This window comes from Anolis sagrei, chromosome Y (genome assembly GCF_037176765.1).
Source record: "Anolis sagrei isolate rAnoSag1 chromosome Y, rAnoSag1.mat, whole genome shotgun sequence".
Taxonomy (NCBI): Eukaryota; Metazoa; Chordata; class Lepidosauria; order Squamata; family Dactyloidae; genus Anolis; species Anolis sagrei.
In genome coordinates this window covers 73,589,335-73,608,513 of record NC_090035.1, presented here as the reverse complement: position 1 = coordinate 73,608,513, position 19,179 = coordinate 73,589,335, and the positions used below count along the sequence as shown (strand labels likewise).

At 44.6% G+C, this 19,179-nt stretch overlaps 1 protein-coding gene across 1 annotated transcript in view; it reads right to left on the bottom strand.

Moving 5' to 3' along the window:
- Positions 1-19,179, bottom strand: part of LOC132780613 (calpain-12-like) — a 37,085-nt gene that overhangs the window by 11,131 nt on the left and 6,775 nt on the right. Inside the window, exons 5-12 of the mRNA XM_060784341.2 lie at positions 17,759-17,927; positions 16,107-16,190; positions 13,682-13,767; positions 12,083-12,160; positions 5,396-5,562; positions 3,972-4,163; positions 2,346-2,353; positions 462-670 (exon numbers count right to left, since the gene is read on the bottom strand). Coding sequence (XP_060640324.2) covers positions 462-670; positions 2,346-2,353; positions 3,972-4,163; positions 5,396-5,562; positions 12,083-12,160; positions 13,682-13,767; positions 16,107-16,190; positions 17,759-17,927 — 993 coding nt within the window. The remainder of the gene's footprint in view (positions 1-461; positions 671-2,345; positions 2,354-3,971; positions 4,164-5,395; positions 5,563-12,082; positions 12,161-13,681; positions 13,768-16,106; positions 16,191-17,758; positions 17,928-19,179) is intronic.

The following is a 19,179-nucleotide window of genomic DNA, read 5'->3' as shown; positions in this document are numbered from 1 at the left end:
GAGCTGCTGAACTTGTTGACTGGAAGGTCAGTGGTTTGCAGACAGGGTGAGCTCCTGTCATTAGCCCCAGCTCCTGCCAACCTAGCAGTTTGATAGCATGCAAATGTGAATAGGTACCGCTCTGCAGTAATGCTGGCCACAAGGCCTTAGGGGTGTCTATGGACAATGCGAGACAGCAAGTTAAACCACTGAGCTGCTTAACTTGTTGACTGGAAGGTTGGTGATTTGTGGACAGGGTGAGCTCCTGTCGTTAGCCCCAGCTCCTGCCAACCTAGCAGTTTGACAACATGCAAATGTGAATAGATCAATAGGTACCACTCTGGCAGGAAGGTAATGGCCCACCATGCAGTCATGCTGGCCACATGACCTTTGAGGTGTCTACGGACAACACTGGCTCTTTGGCTTGGAAATGGAGATGACTGCAATTTAAAAACTAAAATCACTGGGCTCCCGGCACTCACAAGAACTGGTGCTTCTTCTCTGTGAATACGCGGAGGGTGAAGTTTGCCTCTTCCAAAGGGGACTGGGTGTTAGGGATGACCAGATAATCTCCCGGGGGCAACTGGAGGTATCTTGTGACGTCTCGTGAATAACCACTGCAAGGAGGGCAGACGGGCTGGAGAGTGGGGAGCAATGCCTTTCTTTGAGCTGTGCTCTTCACCTGGAGGTACTGGAAGGAAAAAGGCAGCCAGTGAGGTCGATCACCTTGAGTCGCATTCGGGCTGAGAAAGGCAACTAAACACAGCTTAGCTTTCATTTCTTATACTGCTGTGGTGAAAGGAAAGCTGTGCTGTGATTGGTTGTTATTTCTTATACTGCTGAGGTAAAAATGAAAGCTGCTCAGTTAGAGGTTGTTATTTCTTTTACTGCTGAGGCAAAAGGAAAGCTGTGCAGCAATTGGTTGCTCGAGCTCAGTTTTCATTTCTTGTACTGCTGAGGTAAAATGAAAGCTAGGCTGTGATTGGTTGCTTTGGGCATCAGAGATTTCATTGAGCGTGTTCCTGGACTGCGGATTTTTATGCTAAATACATGTGTGTATTCGAATGCAATGTTGTGTCAAAATTTAATTTTACTATAAAAACACATGAATATTGGAATGCATGTTGAAATGTCAAATCAATTGACCAACTTCTTTTCAAATTCTGTGATCACAAACATACGCAGGCTTTATATATAAAGATGGAGAAATGAAAGCATGGATACAGGGGTCCTATGGTATTGATTCCTGCTCATTAGTACCGATGGGTGTTGTAATGCAACAGTACGTGGAAGGTTCAAATACTTCCTGTAATATCCAAGGTTGTTGTTGTTGTTGTTGTTGTTGTTGTTGTTATTATTATTATTATTATTATTATTTACAGTATTTGTATACCGCTTTTCTTACCCCGACGGGAACTCAAAGCGGTTTACACATAAGTAATGGCAAAATTCAATGCCAGTACAAACAATTACACTTATACACTACAATTACACATAAATCAAGTTAAAAACAATACGTCCACAAGCAATAAAACAATCATTAAAACAATAAAATAGTCTTGTCCGTCAAATCGCCATTCCAGTCATTGTCTTTCTGAAATGCTCCATAGCCCGAAGGCCTGGTCCCAAAACCATTATTTTAATTTTTTTTCTAAAAGCCAGGAGGGAGGGAGTGGATCTTACCTCATTTGGGAGCGTGTTCCATAGGTGGGAGGCCACAGCCGAGAAGGCCCTGTCTCTCATCCCTGCCAGATGCATCTGCGCTGTTGATAGGAGCGAGAGCAGGGCCTCCCCGGATGATCTTAGATTACGAGGTGGGACTTAGGGGTGGATGCGTTCGGACAAGTAAGCTGGGCCAGAACCGAGCTTTATAGGTCAAAACCGGCACTTTGAATTGGGCTCAGAGATGGACCAGCAGCCAGTGGAGCTGGCATAGCAGGGGGGTGGTATGCTCCCTGTATGCCGCTCCAGTTAGTAATCTGGCTGCCACCTGTTGAACTAGGATATGTTACATTATTTTATTTATTGATTTATTTATTTACATTATTTCTATCCCGCCCATATCAGCCCGAAGGCGACTTACGAAACTTCCCTTTGTTTTGAATTGAACGTTGTTTTCCTTTCCTTCCCATTCTCAGCTGAACGTTTCCATCTTGCTACTTCCAGCCATATCATGGGTGGGAGGGAGCCCATAAGAAAATAAAACCAACTTGAAAGATTACCTCTTTGGTCACCTGCAAGAGAAGAGTGAGCAAGGGGAGAAAAAGTTCAAAACAATTGGTAAGAAGGCAAGCAAATGATCAAAGGCTAAGATCCGGTGCATGTTTCACTGCCAATCAATCCCATTTGCCTTTGAATAGATTCACTTCTCTTTCTCTGGCATTTTTCCTGGGATACTAGAGAAGCGTTTCTCAACCTAGGGGCCGGGACCCCTTGGGGAGGGGCGCGAGGGGATTTCAGAGGGGGTTGCCACATACCATCAGAAAACATATCTTTCTAATGGTCTTAGGAACCTCTTTGGCAGAGAAGACTGAAAATCTCTGCCTGTCTTTCTCTATCTTTTTGGAAAGAGACGGCGAATCCTCCCACCAAAAGGCCTCCTCTGCTGTGATTGGCTGGTTTCTCAGCCGGTCTCTCAGCCAAGGGGAAGGCTATTTCTGGGACTTATAGAATCACAGAATCATAGAGTTGGAAGAGACCTCATGGGCCATCCAGTCCAACCCCATTCTGCCAAGAAGCAGGAATATTGTATTCAAGGCACCCCTTGCAGATGGCCATCCAGCCTCTGTTTAAAAGCTTCCAAAGAAAGAGCCTCCACCACACTCTGGGGCAGAGAGTTCCACTGCTGAACAGCTCTCACAGTCAGGAAGTTCTTCCTCATGTTCAGATGGAATCTTCTTTCTTGTAGTTTGAAGCCATTGTTCCTCGCCCTAGTCTCCAGGGCTGCAGAAAACAAGCCTGCATGTCTCCTCTCAGCTTTCTCTTCTTCAGGCTAAACATGCCCAGCTCTTTAAGCCGCTCCTCATAGGGCTTGTTCTCCAGACCCTTGATCATTTTAGTCGCCATCCTCTGGACACTTTCCAGCTTGTCAACTTCAAGCAGGGATGGGAGAGCAGACGTCCTCAGCGCATGGCAGTGTGATGCGCATGTGTGGGTGAGGGAAAGCATGCAAGGTGGGAGGGAGGTTCACATCAGTGAGTCCCTTCAAGGCATGGGAGTTCAGTGTGGGAGGTTTGGCCCAATTCTTTCGTTGGTGGGATTCAGAATGCTTTGTGATTTTAAGTGAACTATAAATCCCAGCAACTGCAACTCGCAAATGCCAAGATCTATTTTCCCCAAACTCCACCAGTGTTCATATGTGGACATATTGAGTATTCGTGTCAAGTTTTGGTTCAGATCCATCATTGTTTGAGGCTATAGTGCTCTCCAGATGCAGGTGGACTACAACTCCAAAACTCAAGTGAGGCTACAGTGTTCTCTGAATGTAGGTGAAGTACAACTCCATTGCCCAGCAAACCCTTACAGTATTTTCTGTTGGTCAGGAGAGTTCTGTATGCTAAGTTTGGTTCAATTCCATCATTGGTGGAGTTCAGAATGCTCTTTGATTGTAGGTAAACTATAAATCCCAGCAACTATAACTCCCAAATGACAAAATCAATCCTCCTGCAACACCACCAGTATTCAAATTTGGGCGTATCGAGTATTTGTGCCAAATTTGGTCCAGTGAATGAAAATGCATCCTGCGTATCAGATATTTACATTACAATTCACAACAGCTATGAAGTAGCATTGAAAATAATGTTATGATTGGGGATCACCACACGAACTGTATTAAGGGCTCATGATATTAGAGAGGTTGAGAAACACTGAAAGCTACATTATCCATCTTGCAAGCCACACCTGGCCACAGGACCATATTTTACCTTCCCATGTCCTAAATGGCCCTTATGAGATTGAGAGGGATGTGCACTTGTCCCACAGTCCCCATGTACCCACCCTGAAGATCTGGAAGCAGATGAGAAGGAATTTCTTTCTGCTCCTTCGCCGTTCTCTCTGCATCAAAGAAACAAGGAGGGTGCAGGTGGGGTTCTGGTATTCTTGCCCTCTCTTCTCCTGCTTCTTCAGTTCTTTCTCATCTGGCTCCAGCAGGGAAACATGGAATTGAGGGTTCATCCAAAAAGTGTCTAGAAAATGGAAAATAAAACTGCATTTCAGAATTCACAGCCAGTTGGATATCAAAGCACACTTCAGATTTGTATTGGGGAAGTTCAAGAATGAAGCCTGCTAGACCAGCATTTCTCAACTTGGGGGTCAAGCCCCTGGAGGGGTCATGAGGGGGGTGTCAGAGGGGTCACTAAAGTATATTCTGTTGGTCATGGGGGTTTGGCCAAATTCTATCATTGGTGGGGTTCAGAATGCTCTTTGACTGTAGGTAACTATAAATCCCAGCAACTACAACTCCCAAATGCCAAGGTCTATTTTCCCCAAACCCCACCAGTGATCACATTTGGCATATTGAGTATCCATGCCAAGTTTGGTCCAGATCCATCATTGTTTTAGTTCACAGTGTTCTGGATGTAGGTGAACTACAACTCCAAAATTCAAAATCAATGCCTACCAAACCATTCCAGTATTTTCTGTTAGTTGTTGAAGTTCTGTCTGCCAAGTTTGGTTCAATTCCATTGTTGGTGGTGTTCAGAATGCTCTTTGATTGTAGGTGAACTAGAAATCCCAGCAACTACAATTCCCAAATGTCAAGATCAATTTTCCCCAAACTCCACCAGTGTTCACGTTTGGCCATATTGAGTATCTGTGCCATGTTCGGTCCAGATCCATCATTGTTTGAGACCACAGTGCTCTCTGTATGTAGGTGAACTACAACTCCAAAACTCAAGGTCAATGCCCACCAAACCCCTCCAGTATTTTCTGTTAGTCGTTGAAATTCTGTGTTTGGTTTCAAGTTTGGTTCAATTCCATCGTTGGTGGCGTTTAGAATGCTTTTTGATTGAGGTGAACTATAAATCCCAGCAACTACAACTCCCAAGTGACAAAATCAACCCCTCAACCCCACCAGTATTCAGATTTGGACGTATTGGGTATTTGTGCCAAATTTCGTCCAGTGAATGAAAATACATCCTGCACATCAGATATTTGCATTATGATTCATAACAGTAGAAAAATGACAGTTATGAAGTAGCAATGAAAATAATGTTATGGTTGGGGGTCAACACAACTGTACTAAGGGGTCGCGGCATAAGGAAGGTTGAGAACCACTGTGCTAGACCTTTGCTTGATTAATCTGTATCCCAGTAGTAGTATCATTGGGAAGTTCCTTAGGGCGCAATGACCTCTCTCCAAGCTTTCCTACACAACTCTTACAACCGAGAGAGTCCAACCCCAAGCCCCAGAGAATTACCCCATGGTTGGAAGGTCTGGCATCCGCCAGCGGTGTGGCCTTTGACCCAGCAGCCTTGGAAGCAGTTGACGTTCCAGCAGCAGCGGGCTCCCTCTTGTGGGTCCTGAGCACTAATGTGGCAGATCTCCAAGACATCGAAATGACGTATAAAATCAACCAGTTGCATCCTGGAAAGTGGGGACAAACAGAAGTAGTTACATAGTGCCACCTATTGTCCTTTTCTCAGTCTGCAGTGTTCCCACAATCAAACATGATTGGGTTGCTGTGAGCTTTTGGGGCTGTATGGCCATGTTCCAGAAGCATTCTCTCTTGACATTTCGCCCATATCTATGGCAAGCATCCTCATTCTCTTTCCCCTGTTATGAAAAAAATCCTGATATGAAACAATCTGCAGATTACTGCAGATTGCTGCAGATGCAGACTGTGGCCAGGAAATCAGAAGACGCTTCCTTCTTGGGAGGAGAGCAATGTCCAATCTCGATAAAATAGTAAAGAGTAGAGACATCACACTGGCAACAAAGATCCGCCTAGTCAAAGCCATGGTATTCCCTGTAGTAACCTACAGATGTGAGAGCTGGACCTTAGGGAAGGCTGAGCGAAGGAAAAGAGATGCTTTTGAGCTGTGGTGCTGGAGGAAAGTGCTGAGAGTGCCTTGGACTGCGAGAAGATCCAACCAGTCCATCCTCCAGGAAATAAAGCCCGACTGCTCACTGGAGGGAAAGATACTAGAGACAAAGTTGAAGTACTTTGGCCACATCATGAGGAGACAGCAAAGCCTAGAGAAGACAATTATGCTGGGGAAAGTGGAAGGCAAAAGGAAGAGGGGCCGACCAAGGACAAGATGGACGGATGGCATCCTTGAAGTGACTGGACTGTCCTTGAAGGAGCTGGGGGTGGTGACGGCCGACAGGGAGCTCTGGCGTGGGCTGGTCCATGAGGTCACGAAGAGTTGGAGACGACTGAACGAATGAACAACAACATGAAACAATCACGGCCAGCTAACACCTCCCAACAAAGGATTCCCCCATGCAGGATGCAGTCAGGCTTTGAAGCTGCAAGGCCATTGAAGCTGCTAATCAAGGTGGTCAATTGCAACATTCACACTTGCTTCCAACAGAAAAGACTTCTTTCTGCCGCCCTGGACATTCCACAGATATAGAAACCTCACTTGCCTAGTTTCCAACAAACCTCACAATAATAATAATAATAATAATAATAATAATAATAATAATAATCTTTATTTATACCTCGCCACCATCTCTCCAATGGAGACTCGGAGAAGCTTACATGGGGCCAAACCCGGACAACATATTACAACAAGTTAAAGCCAAAGCATAAACAAGAAGCAACATCATCAAAATTACATAAAAGGAAAGAAAAAGAAATTTTAAAAATTATAAACACAGTCATAAACTAACATTCCAATAAGCACCATTACAATAACAATGGGCCAACCACATGTACAGGACAAAACGATTAAAAGACTCTAATGAGATAAAAATAGGAGCAAGTTATTTGCAGGGAACTCATAAAAACACACTTTGGAGGGCATGTATTCCTCTGAGGATGCTTGCCATAGATGCGGGCGAAATGTCAGGAGAGAATGCTTCTGAAACATTGCCACACAGTCTGGAAAACTCTTAGCAACCCGGTGATTCTGGCCATGAAAGCCTTCAACAACACATAAAACATGATTGTGTTTGTGTGCCTTCAAGTCACCTGTCAACTTGTACAGATCTTATGTATTTCACAGACTTTTCTTAAGTGAGGAATATTCAGAAGTGATCTTGCTAGTTCCTTCCTCTGAAAGATAGCTGACAGCACTTGGTATTTGCTGGCAGTCTCACATCAAAATACCAACTAGGGCTGACCTTGCTTAGTTCCCAAGATCAGATGGGATCTTTGGGGTATTTAGGTCCTCATATCTTACTTACCGTAAATACTCAAGTAGAAGCTGAGATTTTCAGCCCCTTTTTAGGCTGAACCTCCCCCCCCCCCTTCGCCTTATACTTGAGTCAAAGTTATTTATAATTTTACTCTATTTATTATTGATATTATTTCATTTATTATTTTACTCTATTTATTGTTATCATTACATTTATTATTTCACTCTATTATTACTGTTCTCCAGCAAAGGATCACCGCCTTGTCGGGGCGCTGGAGCTTGAGCACCTCAATGATGTCATGAGCGAAACCGTGAAGGGCCACCCAAGACGGGACGGTTGTGGCAGAGAGGTCAGACCAAGCGTGATCCCTGGGGAAGGCAATGGCAAACCACTCCAGTATCCTTGCCAAGAAAACTAAATGGACCAGTACAACCAGAGATATGTCGGTATGCCATTGGAAGATGGGACTCCCAGGTCGGAAGATGGCCAAAATGCTACTGGGGAGGAGCAGAGGATAAGTTCAACTAGCCCCAGATGTGATGACGCAGCTAGCTCAAAGCCGAAAGGAAGGCTAGCGGCCGACGGTACTGGAGGCGAACGACGAATCCGATGCTCTAAAGATCAACACACCATAGGAACCTGGAATGTAAGATCTATGAGCCAGGGCAAATTGGATGTTGTTATTGGTGAGATGTCAAGACTAAAGATAGACATTCTGGGGGTCAGCGAACTGAAATGGACTGGAATGGGCCACTTCACATCAGATGACCACCAGATCTACTACTGCGGACAAGAGGAACATCGAAGAAATGGAGTAGCCTTCATAATTAATAAGAAATTCGCTAAAGCGGTGCTTGGATACAACCCAAAAAATGACAGAATGATCTCAATTCGAGTGCAAGGAAAGCCTTTCAACATTACAGTGATCCAAATATACGCCCCAACCACAGCTGCTGAAGAAGCAGAAGTAGATCAGTTCTATGAGGATCTGCAGGAACTACTGGATAATACACCAAAAAGAGACATTATTTTCATTACAGGAGACTGGAATGCCAAGGTGGGAAGTCAAATGACAACAGGGATCACAGGCAAGCATGGTCTGGGAGAACAAAATGAAGCGGGACGCAGGCTGATAGAATTCTGCCAGGAAAACTCGCTGTGTATAACGAATACTCTCTTCCAACAACCTAAAAGACGGCTTTATACATGGACCTCACCAGATGGTCAACACCGAAATCAGATTGACTACATCCTTTGCAGCCAAAGGTGGCGGACATCCATCCAGTCGGTGAAAACAAGACCTGGGGCTGACTGTAGCTCAGATCACGAACTTCTTATTGCCCAATTTAGAATAAAACTAAAGACATCAGGGAAAATACACAGACCAGTTAGATATGATCTCACTAACATTCCTAGCGAATATACAGTGGAAGTGAAGAACAGATTTGAAGGACTAGATTTAGTAAACAGAGTCCCAGAAGAACTATGGACAGAAGTCCGCGACATTGTTCAGGAGGCGGCAACAAAGTACGTTCCAAAGAAAAAGAAAACCAAGAAGGCAAAATGGTTGTCTGCTGAGACACTGGAAGTAGCCCAAGAAAGGAGGAAAGCAAAAGGAAACAGGGATAAGGGGAGATATGCCCAGTTAAATGCGCAATTCCAGAGGTTAGCCAGAAGAGATAAGGAACTATTTTTAAATAAGCAATGCATGGAAGTGGAAGAAGACAACAGAATAGGAAGGACAAGAGACCTCTTCCAGAAAATTAGAAACATTGGAGGTAAATTTCAGGCAAAAATTGGTATGATAAGAAACAAAGATGGCAGGGACCTAACAGAAGCTGAAGAGATCAAGAGAAGGTGGCGAGACTATACAGAAGATCTGTATAGGAAGGATAATAATATTGAGGATAGTTATGATGGTGTGGTGAATGAATTAGAACCAGACATCCTGAGGAGTGAGGTTGAATGGGCCTTAAGAAGCATTGCTAACAACAAGGCAGCAGGAGACGACGGGATCCCAGCTGAACTGTTTAAAATCTTAAAAGATGATGCTGTCAAGGTGATGCATGCCATTTGCCAGCAAATATGGAAAACACAAGAATGGCCATCAGACTGGAAAAAATCAACTTACATCCCCATACCAAAAAAGGGAAATGCGAAAGACTGCTCAAACTTCTGTACAGTGGCCCTTATTTCTCATGCCAGTAAGGTAATGCTCAAGATCCTGCAAGGAAGACTCCAGCAATACATGGAGCGAGAGTTGCCAGATGTTCAAGCTGGGTTTAGAAAAGGCAGAGGAACGAGAGACCAGATTGCCAATATCCGCTGGATAATGGAGAAAGGCAGGGAGTTTCAGAAAAACATCTACTTCTGCTTCATTGACTATTCTAAAGCCTTTGACTGTGTGGATCATAATAAATTGTGGCAAGTTCTTGGTGGGATGGGCATACCAAGCCACCTTGTCTCTCTCCTGAGGAATCTGTACAAGGACCAAGTAGCAACAGTCAGAACTGACCACGGAACAACAGACTGGTTCAAGATTGGGAAAGGCGTACGGCAAGGCTGCATACTCTCACCCAACCTTTTTAACTTGTATGCAGAACACATCATGCGATGTGCGGGGCTTGATGAATGCAAAGCTGGGGTGAAAATTGCTGGAAGAAACATTAACAACCTCAGATATGCAGATGACACCACTCTGATGGCCGAAAGCGAGGAGGAGCTGAGGAGCCTTCTAATCAAGGTGAAAGAAGAAAGCGCAAAAGCCGGGTTGCAGCTAAACATCAAAAAAACCAAGATTATGGCAACAAGAATGATTGACAACTGGAAAATAGAGGGAGAAACCGTGGAGGCCGTGACAGACTTTGTATTTCTAGGTGCAAAGATTACTGCAGATGCAGACTGTAGCCAGGAAATCGGAAGACGCTTACTTCTTGGGAGGAGAGCAATGTCCAGTCTCGATAAAATAGTGAAGAGTAGAGACATCAGACTGGCAACAAAGATCCATTGCCTAGTCAAAGCCATGGTATTCCCTGTAGTAACCTACGGATGTGAGAACTGGACCTTAGGGAAGGCTGAGCGAAGGAAGATCGATGCTTTTGAGCTGTGGTGTTGGAGGAAAGTGCTAAGAGTGCCTTGGACTGCGAGAAGATCCAACCAGTCCATCCTCCAGGAAATAAAGCCCGACTGCTCACTGGAGGGAAAGATACTAGAGACAAAGTTGAAGTACTTTGGCCACATCATGAGGAGACAGGAGAGTCTAGAGAAGACAATTATGCTGGGGAAAGTGGAAGGCAAAAGGAAGAGGGGCCGACCAAGGGCAAGATGGATGGATGGCATCCTTGAAGTGACTGGACTGACCTTGAGGGAGCTGGGGGTGGTAACGGCCGACAGGGAGCTCTGCCGTGGGCTGGTCCATGAGGTCACGAAGAGTCGGAGACGACTGAACGAATGAACAACAACATTACTGTTATTATTACATGTATTATTTTACTCTCCTATTACTGGAAGTATATGTAAGCGCATTTATATCGAAGAAAGTTAGAATCATAGTTTAATCAGAGTTGGACAGTCTTATCTTAAATTACAGTTTTATGTAAATATTCAAAAGCATTTAATCAACTGATTCCTCATGTTCTGTCGCGCGCTGGGCCTGTAAAGAATTGTCTTTAGAATAGGATGTGCAACCTTTGCCCACCGGGAAGCCAAGGGGCCCAAGGAGAAGTTCTCAGAGGTTTTCCACCACAAATGACCTTTAGATGGCTTGTGAAGTATAACAAAGTCTTTTATTAATGAACAATCAAACAGAAACTTCTCTTGTCTTCAATAAAGCTAAACAAATGCTTCCAAGCTTTATGCAACTGGTGACTTTATAATTTTGCCCATGTAGGACAGGCAACTGTCTTCAATGACTTCTTCTTTACTTTAAATGGAAAATCCCCTTTTTAACTTCTCTCAGGCTGACTGTAATCTAACCCTTACTGATGTGGGCTCCACTACCGGGTCGAACTGCTTCTTGAATGCCGAGTGGACCTACCAGTAAAGGCTTAGATGTTCTCCAGCTGGAGTTCTTTGGTCTTTAGGGCTGTTTCCCTGGAAATCTTTGGAGACTCTTAAGACTGTTCTCCCCTGGAAGGTCTTGGATGCTCTTAAGACTGTTTCCCCCCGGAAAGTCTTAAGGGTTGAAGCTTTTATACAGGGGAAGCTTGCACATGTCCTGTACATTAGCTTTCCTTGCTGAGACTAACTAAAAATGGCTCCCTTCCCTTCCCAATTGCCCTGAGCAAGGGACGGGACCAAAACTTAACGATGACGGACAGGTGACTTGCCCTACGACTGCAACCAAAGGAAGCCACCTATCTGCAGAGTCCCTGAAACCTGGGACTGCAAGCAAACATATAATACAAAGCAAATAAAGTTGGAGCTCCTGGTACAGCCGTACCAGAACACCTCAAGTAATGTAATTTTTTGGTATCTATCTTTATTTTGAAATTTATCAGTAGCTGCTGCATTTCCCACCCTCGGCTTATTTTCAATATGTTTTCTCAGTTTTTTGTGATAAAATTGGGTGCCTTGGCTTATATTCAGGTTGGTTTATACTCGAGTATATACCGTAGGCTGTGTCTGAAAATTAGGTTCAAAGTTTGGGAAAGCTACTGGCAGGAATGGAGAGTTGAAGTCAACAAATTAACTTTTCCAAGTTGTATGCACAAGGGTATGCACAAGATAGTTGTAATCATTGGAGGGAAAGACACTTCCGTGCAGCGAAATTTTCTTTTAGTGCTGAGTCCAGTTTCCTTACCAAAATTCTCCATCTTTCCGATCACGCACGTGAAGCTTCTTCCGGAGTTCGGGGTCCAAAGAGGACCACAGTGGGGATCTGAAGCCAGGAAAAAACCAAGACGCGGACATGAGTTGCCATGCAATGAGAGCCTACATAGGCAAGGCTGGCACAATGAAGACATTATGAGACACTTAAGCGCTGAATGGTAGGTAAGTGGAGAGATTAAAATCTCATTTTTCAACCATGGAGATTTTCAAAACTATTTAATAAGTATACTTTTTCAGGTGCTCTTCAAAATGCCGGTGGTGCAGTGGGTTAAAGCACTGAGCTGCTGAACTTCCTGATTGAAAGGTTGCAGTTTTGAATCCAGGGAGCAGGGTGAGCTCCCGCTGTTAGCCCCAGTTCCTGCCAACCTAGCAGCTCAAAAACATGCAAATATGACTAGATCAATAGGTACCGCTCTGGTGGGAAGGTAACGGCACTCCATACAGTCATGCCAGCCACATGACCTTGGAGGTGTCTTCTCATACTGAGGCTTACCTCACACACAGGCTTCTCTCAGAGACTAAGGCCTACCTCACACTCTGAGGCCTTCTCACAGACTGAGACCTTTCTCCCACTGAGGCTTTACACACGACAGCCTTCTCATACTGAGGCTTACCTTACACACAGGCTTCTCTCAGACACTAAGGCCTACCTCACACTCTGAGGCCTTCTCACAGACTGAGACCTTTCTCCCACTGAGGCTTTACACACGACAGCCTTCTCATACTGAGGCTTACCTTACACACAGGCTTCTCTCAGACACTAAGGCCTACCTCACACTCTGAGGCCTTCTCACAGACTGAGACCTTTCTTCCAATGAGGCTTTACACACAACAGCCTTTTCATACTGAGGCTTACCTCACACATAGGCTTCTCTCAGAGACTAAGGCCTACCTCACACTCTGAGGCCTTCTCACAGACTGAGACCTTTCTCCCAATGAGGCTTTACACACGACAGCCTTCTCATACTGAGGCTTACCTCACACACAGGCTTCTCTCACAGACTAAGGCCTACCTCACACTGTGAGGCCTTCTCAAAGACTGAGACCTTTCTCCCACTGCGGCTTTACACATGACAGACCTCTCATGCCGAAGCTTAGCTCACACACAGGCTTCTCTCACAGACTCAGGACTACCCCACACTCTGAGGCCATCTCACAGACTGAGACCTTCCTCCCACTGAGGCTTTACACATGACAGCCTTCTTATACTGAGGCTTACCTCGCACACAGGCTTCTCTCACAGACTAAGGCCTACCTCACACTCTGAGGCCTTCTCACAGACTGAGACCTTTCTCCCAATGAGGCTTTACACACGACAGCCTTCTCATACTGAGGTTTACCTCACATATAGGTTTCTCTCACAGACTAAGGCCTACCTCACACTGTGAAGCCTTCTCACAAACTGAGACCTTTCTCCCACTGAGGCAAACTAACACAGATGCCTTACCGTGTTTGACTCACATTTTTGTAATTAAACATAGCCTAGTTAATTTTTAACATTTCTGACAGGTACCAGGTTGGGGAAAATTCCCATTCTCCCCAACGTGTGACACATACGAGAGACACTCACTTGTCACTCCAGCGGCCGGTCCATTCCTGGTAGCCCCAGGGGTTTCGCAGCCTCAGAAGCCTCACCACCTTCTCCCCGAAATCCATCTGAGAAGGAAGATAAAATGATTATCTGTGCATGAAGGAGTGCTGCTTCATTTCACAGCAGAAGGCCCATACATGCGTTGAAGTGATCAGCTTCTCTGGCCCTGGAATTCAACAAAGGGAGCATGCTTGCTCCATCAATGTTTAACATTTGCATAAATCAGTGGTTCTCAATCTGTGGGTCCCCAGGTTTTTTGGCCTACAATTCCAGAAATCACAGCCAGTTTACCAGCTGTTAAGCCAAAATATCTGGAGACTCACAGAACCACAGACATAAATGATCAGTCACTGCCAGAAAGGACAATGAGTTTTATCAATGCTGACGATCGTGCTTTCTGAAGCTTTAGGTGCTCTTACTGCCTATTACAAGGAAAACCAGATGATTCCCAATTCATCTAAAACAAAGACGTATGCTTTTCAACTTCAGAACAGACAAGCATCTTTTGCTCTGAGGATGACCTGGGAAGGAATCCCCCTGGAGCATTGCAACACATCAAATTACCTGGGAGTCACTCTGGACCATTCTCTGACCTACAAGAAGCACTGCTTGAATATCAAGCAAAAAGTGGGCGCTAGAAACAACATCATACAAAAATTGACTGACACAACCTGGGGATCACAACCAGACACAGTGAAGACATCTGCCCTTGTGCTTTTCTACTCTGCTGCTGAGGATACATGCCCAGTGTGGAATACATCTCACTATGTTAAAGCAGTGGATGTGGCTCTTGATGAGACATGCCGCATTATCACAGGATGTCTACGCCCTACACCACTGGAGAAATTATACGGTTTAGCAGGTATTGCACCACCTGACATCTGTCGAGAGTCCAAACCTCAGCAAGCGAGAGTCCAAAAGTGGCAGGCTAAAACCCGGAACCTCAATCAGTGGCTGAGACCGAATGAGAGACTCCTTTCTGGGCACACAGAAGACTGGGCGACTCGAAAGGCATTGAACAGACTGTGCTCTGACGTAGAGGTGGCCCTAGGTAATTTTCAACGGTAAGCAAACAGTACTTTGGCATGCCCCCCCCCCCCAAACCAATCATTGATATATATTTTCTGTTCGTCATGGGAGTTCTGTGAGCCATATTTGGTTCAATTCCATCATTGGTGGAGTTCAGAATGCTCTTTGATTGTAGGTGAACTATACATCCCAGTAACTACAACTTGCATATGTCAAGGTCTGTTTTCCCCCAAGAGCACCTCAAGAGTGCCCCTGGGCAAAATCAACTATACTGCAAATGCTTACTTTGCGTAATGGGTTGCCGAGGCTTCCCCCAGACTGCTAGGGCTGTTGTGAGCCGAGGGGGTGCTCCTCAAGTGGCAATCGAGGGGCATTTACAGAGGCGCCTCTGCGCCCCTGGCAAAAAAAAAAGTGTACTGCGACCGCTTACTTTGAGTAATGGACACGCTGCCCCTGCTCTGGCGCCACAAGATGCAGAGCCAACTTTAAGAAATGGGGCCACGAAGTGGAATCCACGACATGCGAGTGTGGAGAAGAGCAAACCACAGACCACTTATTACAATGCAGTTTGATCCCTGCCCCATACACAATGGATGACCTTCTTATAGCAACACCAGAGGCACTCCACGTGGCCAGCTACTGGTCAAAGGACATTTAATATAATGCCAAGTTTTTAAACTTTGTGTCTTTTTAATAAACTACAACTGTACCCTTGGTTTGCTTCTGATATGATAAATAAAATAACTTTGGGTTGTTGTAGGTTTTTCGGGCTGTATGGCTATATTCTAGAAGCATTCTCTCCTGACATTTCACCTGCATTTATGGCAGGCATACTCAGAGGCTGGGGGTGGTGACGGCCGACAGGGAGCTCTGGCGTGGGCTGGTCCATGAGGTCACGAAGAGTCGGAGATGACTGAACGAGTGAACAACAAAACTCAGAGGTTGTGAGGTCTATTGGAAATTAGGAAAATTGGGTTTATATACTTATGGAAAGTCCAGTTTCCAAAAGTTTCCAACAGACTTCACAACCTCTGAGGAAGCCTGCCGTAGATGCAGGTGAAACGTCAGGAGAGAATGCTTCTAGAACATGGCCATACAGCCCGAAAAACCTACAACAACCCAGTGATTCCGGCCATGAAAGCCTTCGACAATACAAAATAACTTTGTGTTTTTTCCTGCTTTCTGAGGTCCCTTTTACACAGTCATATAACCCAGAATATCAAGGCAGAAAATCCCACAATATCTTCTTTGAACTAGGTTATCTGAGTCCACACTGCCATATATTCCAGTTCGAAGCAGAACTTGTGGGATTTTATTCAACTGTGTGGAAGAGGACATAGATTGGGTCCTCAAAGGGAGGAATAGGCTGATATACCTTGTGAATTCCGGTGATGGAGTAGGCATGTCCCTTCACCAGCCCTTCTGGGGTTGGTTTTTCCATGTCTTCAGACCGCTGAACCTGAAAATAGAGAGAATAGGCAGCACGGTTAGGCTGTAGTTGTTCAAAGTACAGAGAGTCAAAGTAACTATCAAAGGCAATGTATATTCCCTTGATTAACCAGTTTGTTCTATGACAGTGTTTCTCAACCTTCCTATTGCCACGACCCCTGAATACATTTCATCATATTGTGCTGACCCCCAACCATAAAATTATTTTCATTGCTACTTCATAACTGTCATTTAGCTACTGTTATGAATCATCATATAAATATCTGATATGCAGGATGTGTTTTCATTCACTGGAACAAATTTGGCACAAACACCCTGATACGCCCAAATTTGAATACTGGTGGAGTTGGGTATATTGATTTTGTCATTTGGGAGTTGTAGTTCCTGGGATTTATAGTTCACCTACAATAAAAGAGCATTCTGAACTCAACCCACAATGGAATTGAACCAAACTTAGCACTCAGAACTCCCATGACCAAAATACAGGAAGGGTTTGGTGGGCATTGACCTTGAGTTTTGGAGTTGTACTTCACCTACATCCAGAGAGCACTGTGAACTCAAACAAGGATGGATCTGGAGCAAACTTGGCACAACCACTCAATATGCCCAAATGTGAACACTGGTGGAGTTTGGGGAAAATAGACCTTAACATTTGGAAGTTGTAGTTGTTGGGATTTATAATTCACCTACAATCAAAGAGCATTCTGAACTCCACTAACAGTGGAATTGAACCGAACCTGGCACACAGGACTCCCATGATCAACAGAAAATACTGGAAGGGTTTGGTGGGCATTGACTTTGAGTTTTGGAGTTGTAGTTCACCTACATCCAGTGAGCACTGTGGACTCAAACAATGATGGATCTGGACTAAACTTGGGATAAATAAATATTCCCAAATGTTAACACTGGTGGAGTTTGGGGAAAATAGACCTTGACATTTGGAAGTTGTAGTTGCTGGGATTTATAGTTCACCTACAAAGAGCATTCTGAACTCCACCAATGATAGAATTGGGCCAAACTTCCCACACAGAAGCCCCATAACCAACGGAAAATACTAGAAGGGTTTGGTGGGCATTGACCTTGAGTTTTGGAGTTGTCGTTCACCTACATCCAGTGATCACTGTGGACTCAAACAATGATGGACCTGGACTAAACTTGGCACAAATACTCAATATTCCAAAATGTTAACACTGGTGGAGTTTGGGGAAAATAGACCTTGACATGCTGATGGTCTTTGGCCACCCCTTTGCAACCCCTCCAGGGGTCCTGACCCCCAGTTTGAGAAACGCTGCTCTATGGTAACAAATACTCTAAATCAAGAGAAAGTGAAATGAAATAGCACCTTTAAGACCAACTGATATTTATTTCCACATGCACTTTCATGGATCTAAACCAGGTATGGGCAAACTTGGGCCCTCCAGGTGTTTTGGACTTCAACTCCCACAATTCCTAACAGCCTACCGGCTGTTAGGAATTGTGGGAGTTGAAGTCCAAAACACTTGGAGGGCCCAAGTTGGCCCATGCCTGATCCAAACCCACTTCTTTGGACACAGTACAGAGTGGTTTGCCTGCACTCACCTGAATGTGTGCGCCCATCAAAGAGTTCCTGCTCAGGGCTGCTTGAACGGTCTTGAAGAGCTTGGTGTTCGGTACTTTCAGGGACAGGGTCTCCCCAATTCCACCAGTGAAGTCCACAAAGGCCTCATTCATGTATCCACCATTCATAGCTTCATAGGAGCCATTAAGCCTTTTTTGCAGGAGGGAGAAAGGAAGAACAAAGGAGGGGCAATGGAATAACAGATGGTAGCATAAAATATGGGTTGGTATAGTTTCCCTCTCCTGGAATGGGACCTATGTACGAGGGTTGAATGAAAAGTAATGCCTCCACCTTCCTAACTCCTCAACAGATGGCAGTACTGGTATGTGGCAGGTACTGGCTTGTTCAGTAGACTCTCCTCCACAGTTCAATTTTGGCGGGAAGCCTTAGCATTGAATTGTTGTGTTGTTAAAGTGTGAAGTATGGAACTCTGCGCAGACGGTCGGTCAATGCGACTTAAGCAACGTGCAGTCACTGAATTCTTGACAACAGAAGGTGTCACCCCAAAGGAGATTCATCAGAGAATGCAAGCTGTTTGTGGTGATTGTGTTGATGTGAGTACTGTGTGTTGTTGGGTAAGTAAGTTTAAAGATGTTGAGGTGAGAACATCTGACTTGCGTGACAAACAAAGAGTTGGACGTCCTGTGTCAGCAACCACCGAGTTTCACAAGCAAAAGGTTGACAGATTGATTCAGGACGATCGTCATATCACAAGAGAAATTTCAAGCATAATCGGCATTTCACAAGAACATGAGGGTCACATTACTGCTTTGCTTGGCTATCAGAAGATCTGTGCACGATGGGTTGCGGAAACAGAATGTCGACTGCTTCCATGATGGCGTCAGAAAACTTGTTCATCGTTGGTAGAAATGTATCCAATTGTCTGGTGATTATGTGGAAAGTGAATAGTGGTAAGATAAAGAGCACATTCTAAGGATTATTTCTGTGTTTGATTTATTAAAATATTCCCATCCAAACCAAGTAACAAAGGTGGAGGCATTACTTTTCATTCAACCCTCGTATCAAATAGAACCTGCTTTCAACCTAGTAGCGATTAGGAAGATTCCTTGGTTGAACCATAACTGGTCTTTTAAAATTAATGTTTAATTGGTCAAATGTGGAATAGTTACTCAGATTTAGACCAAAAATGGAACTTTTCTAAAACGTCTTCCTATATAGCAGAAAAGACACATATACTATGATGATTTCTCTGTTTCACACTCCACCCAAGACCTTTTGCTACCTGAGATGGAGCAGGAAACGGCACTTTACCCCACTATGTCAAGAGGCATCATTCCTAAAGTTAGGTGCATTATTTTGATATGTAAGGCAGCCATAGAAAACTCACTGGGTGACCCCTGGGAAAATCACATACTCTCAGCTCCCTCTCCTTGTACTCTCT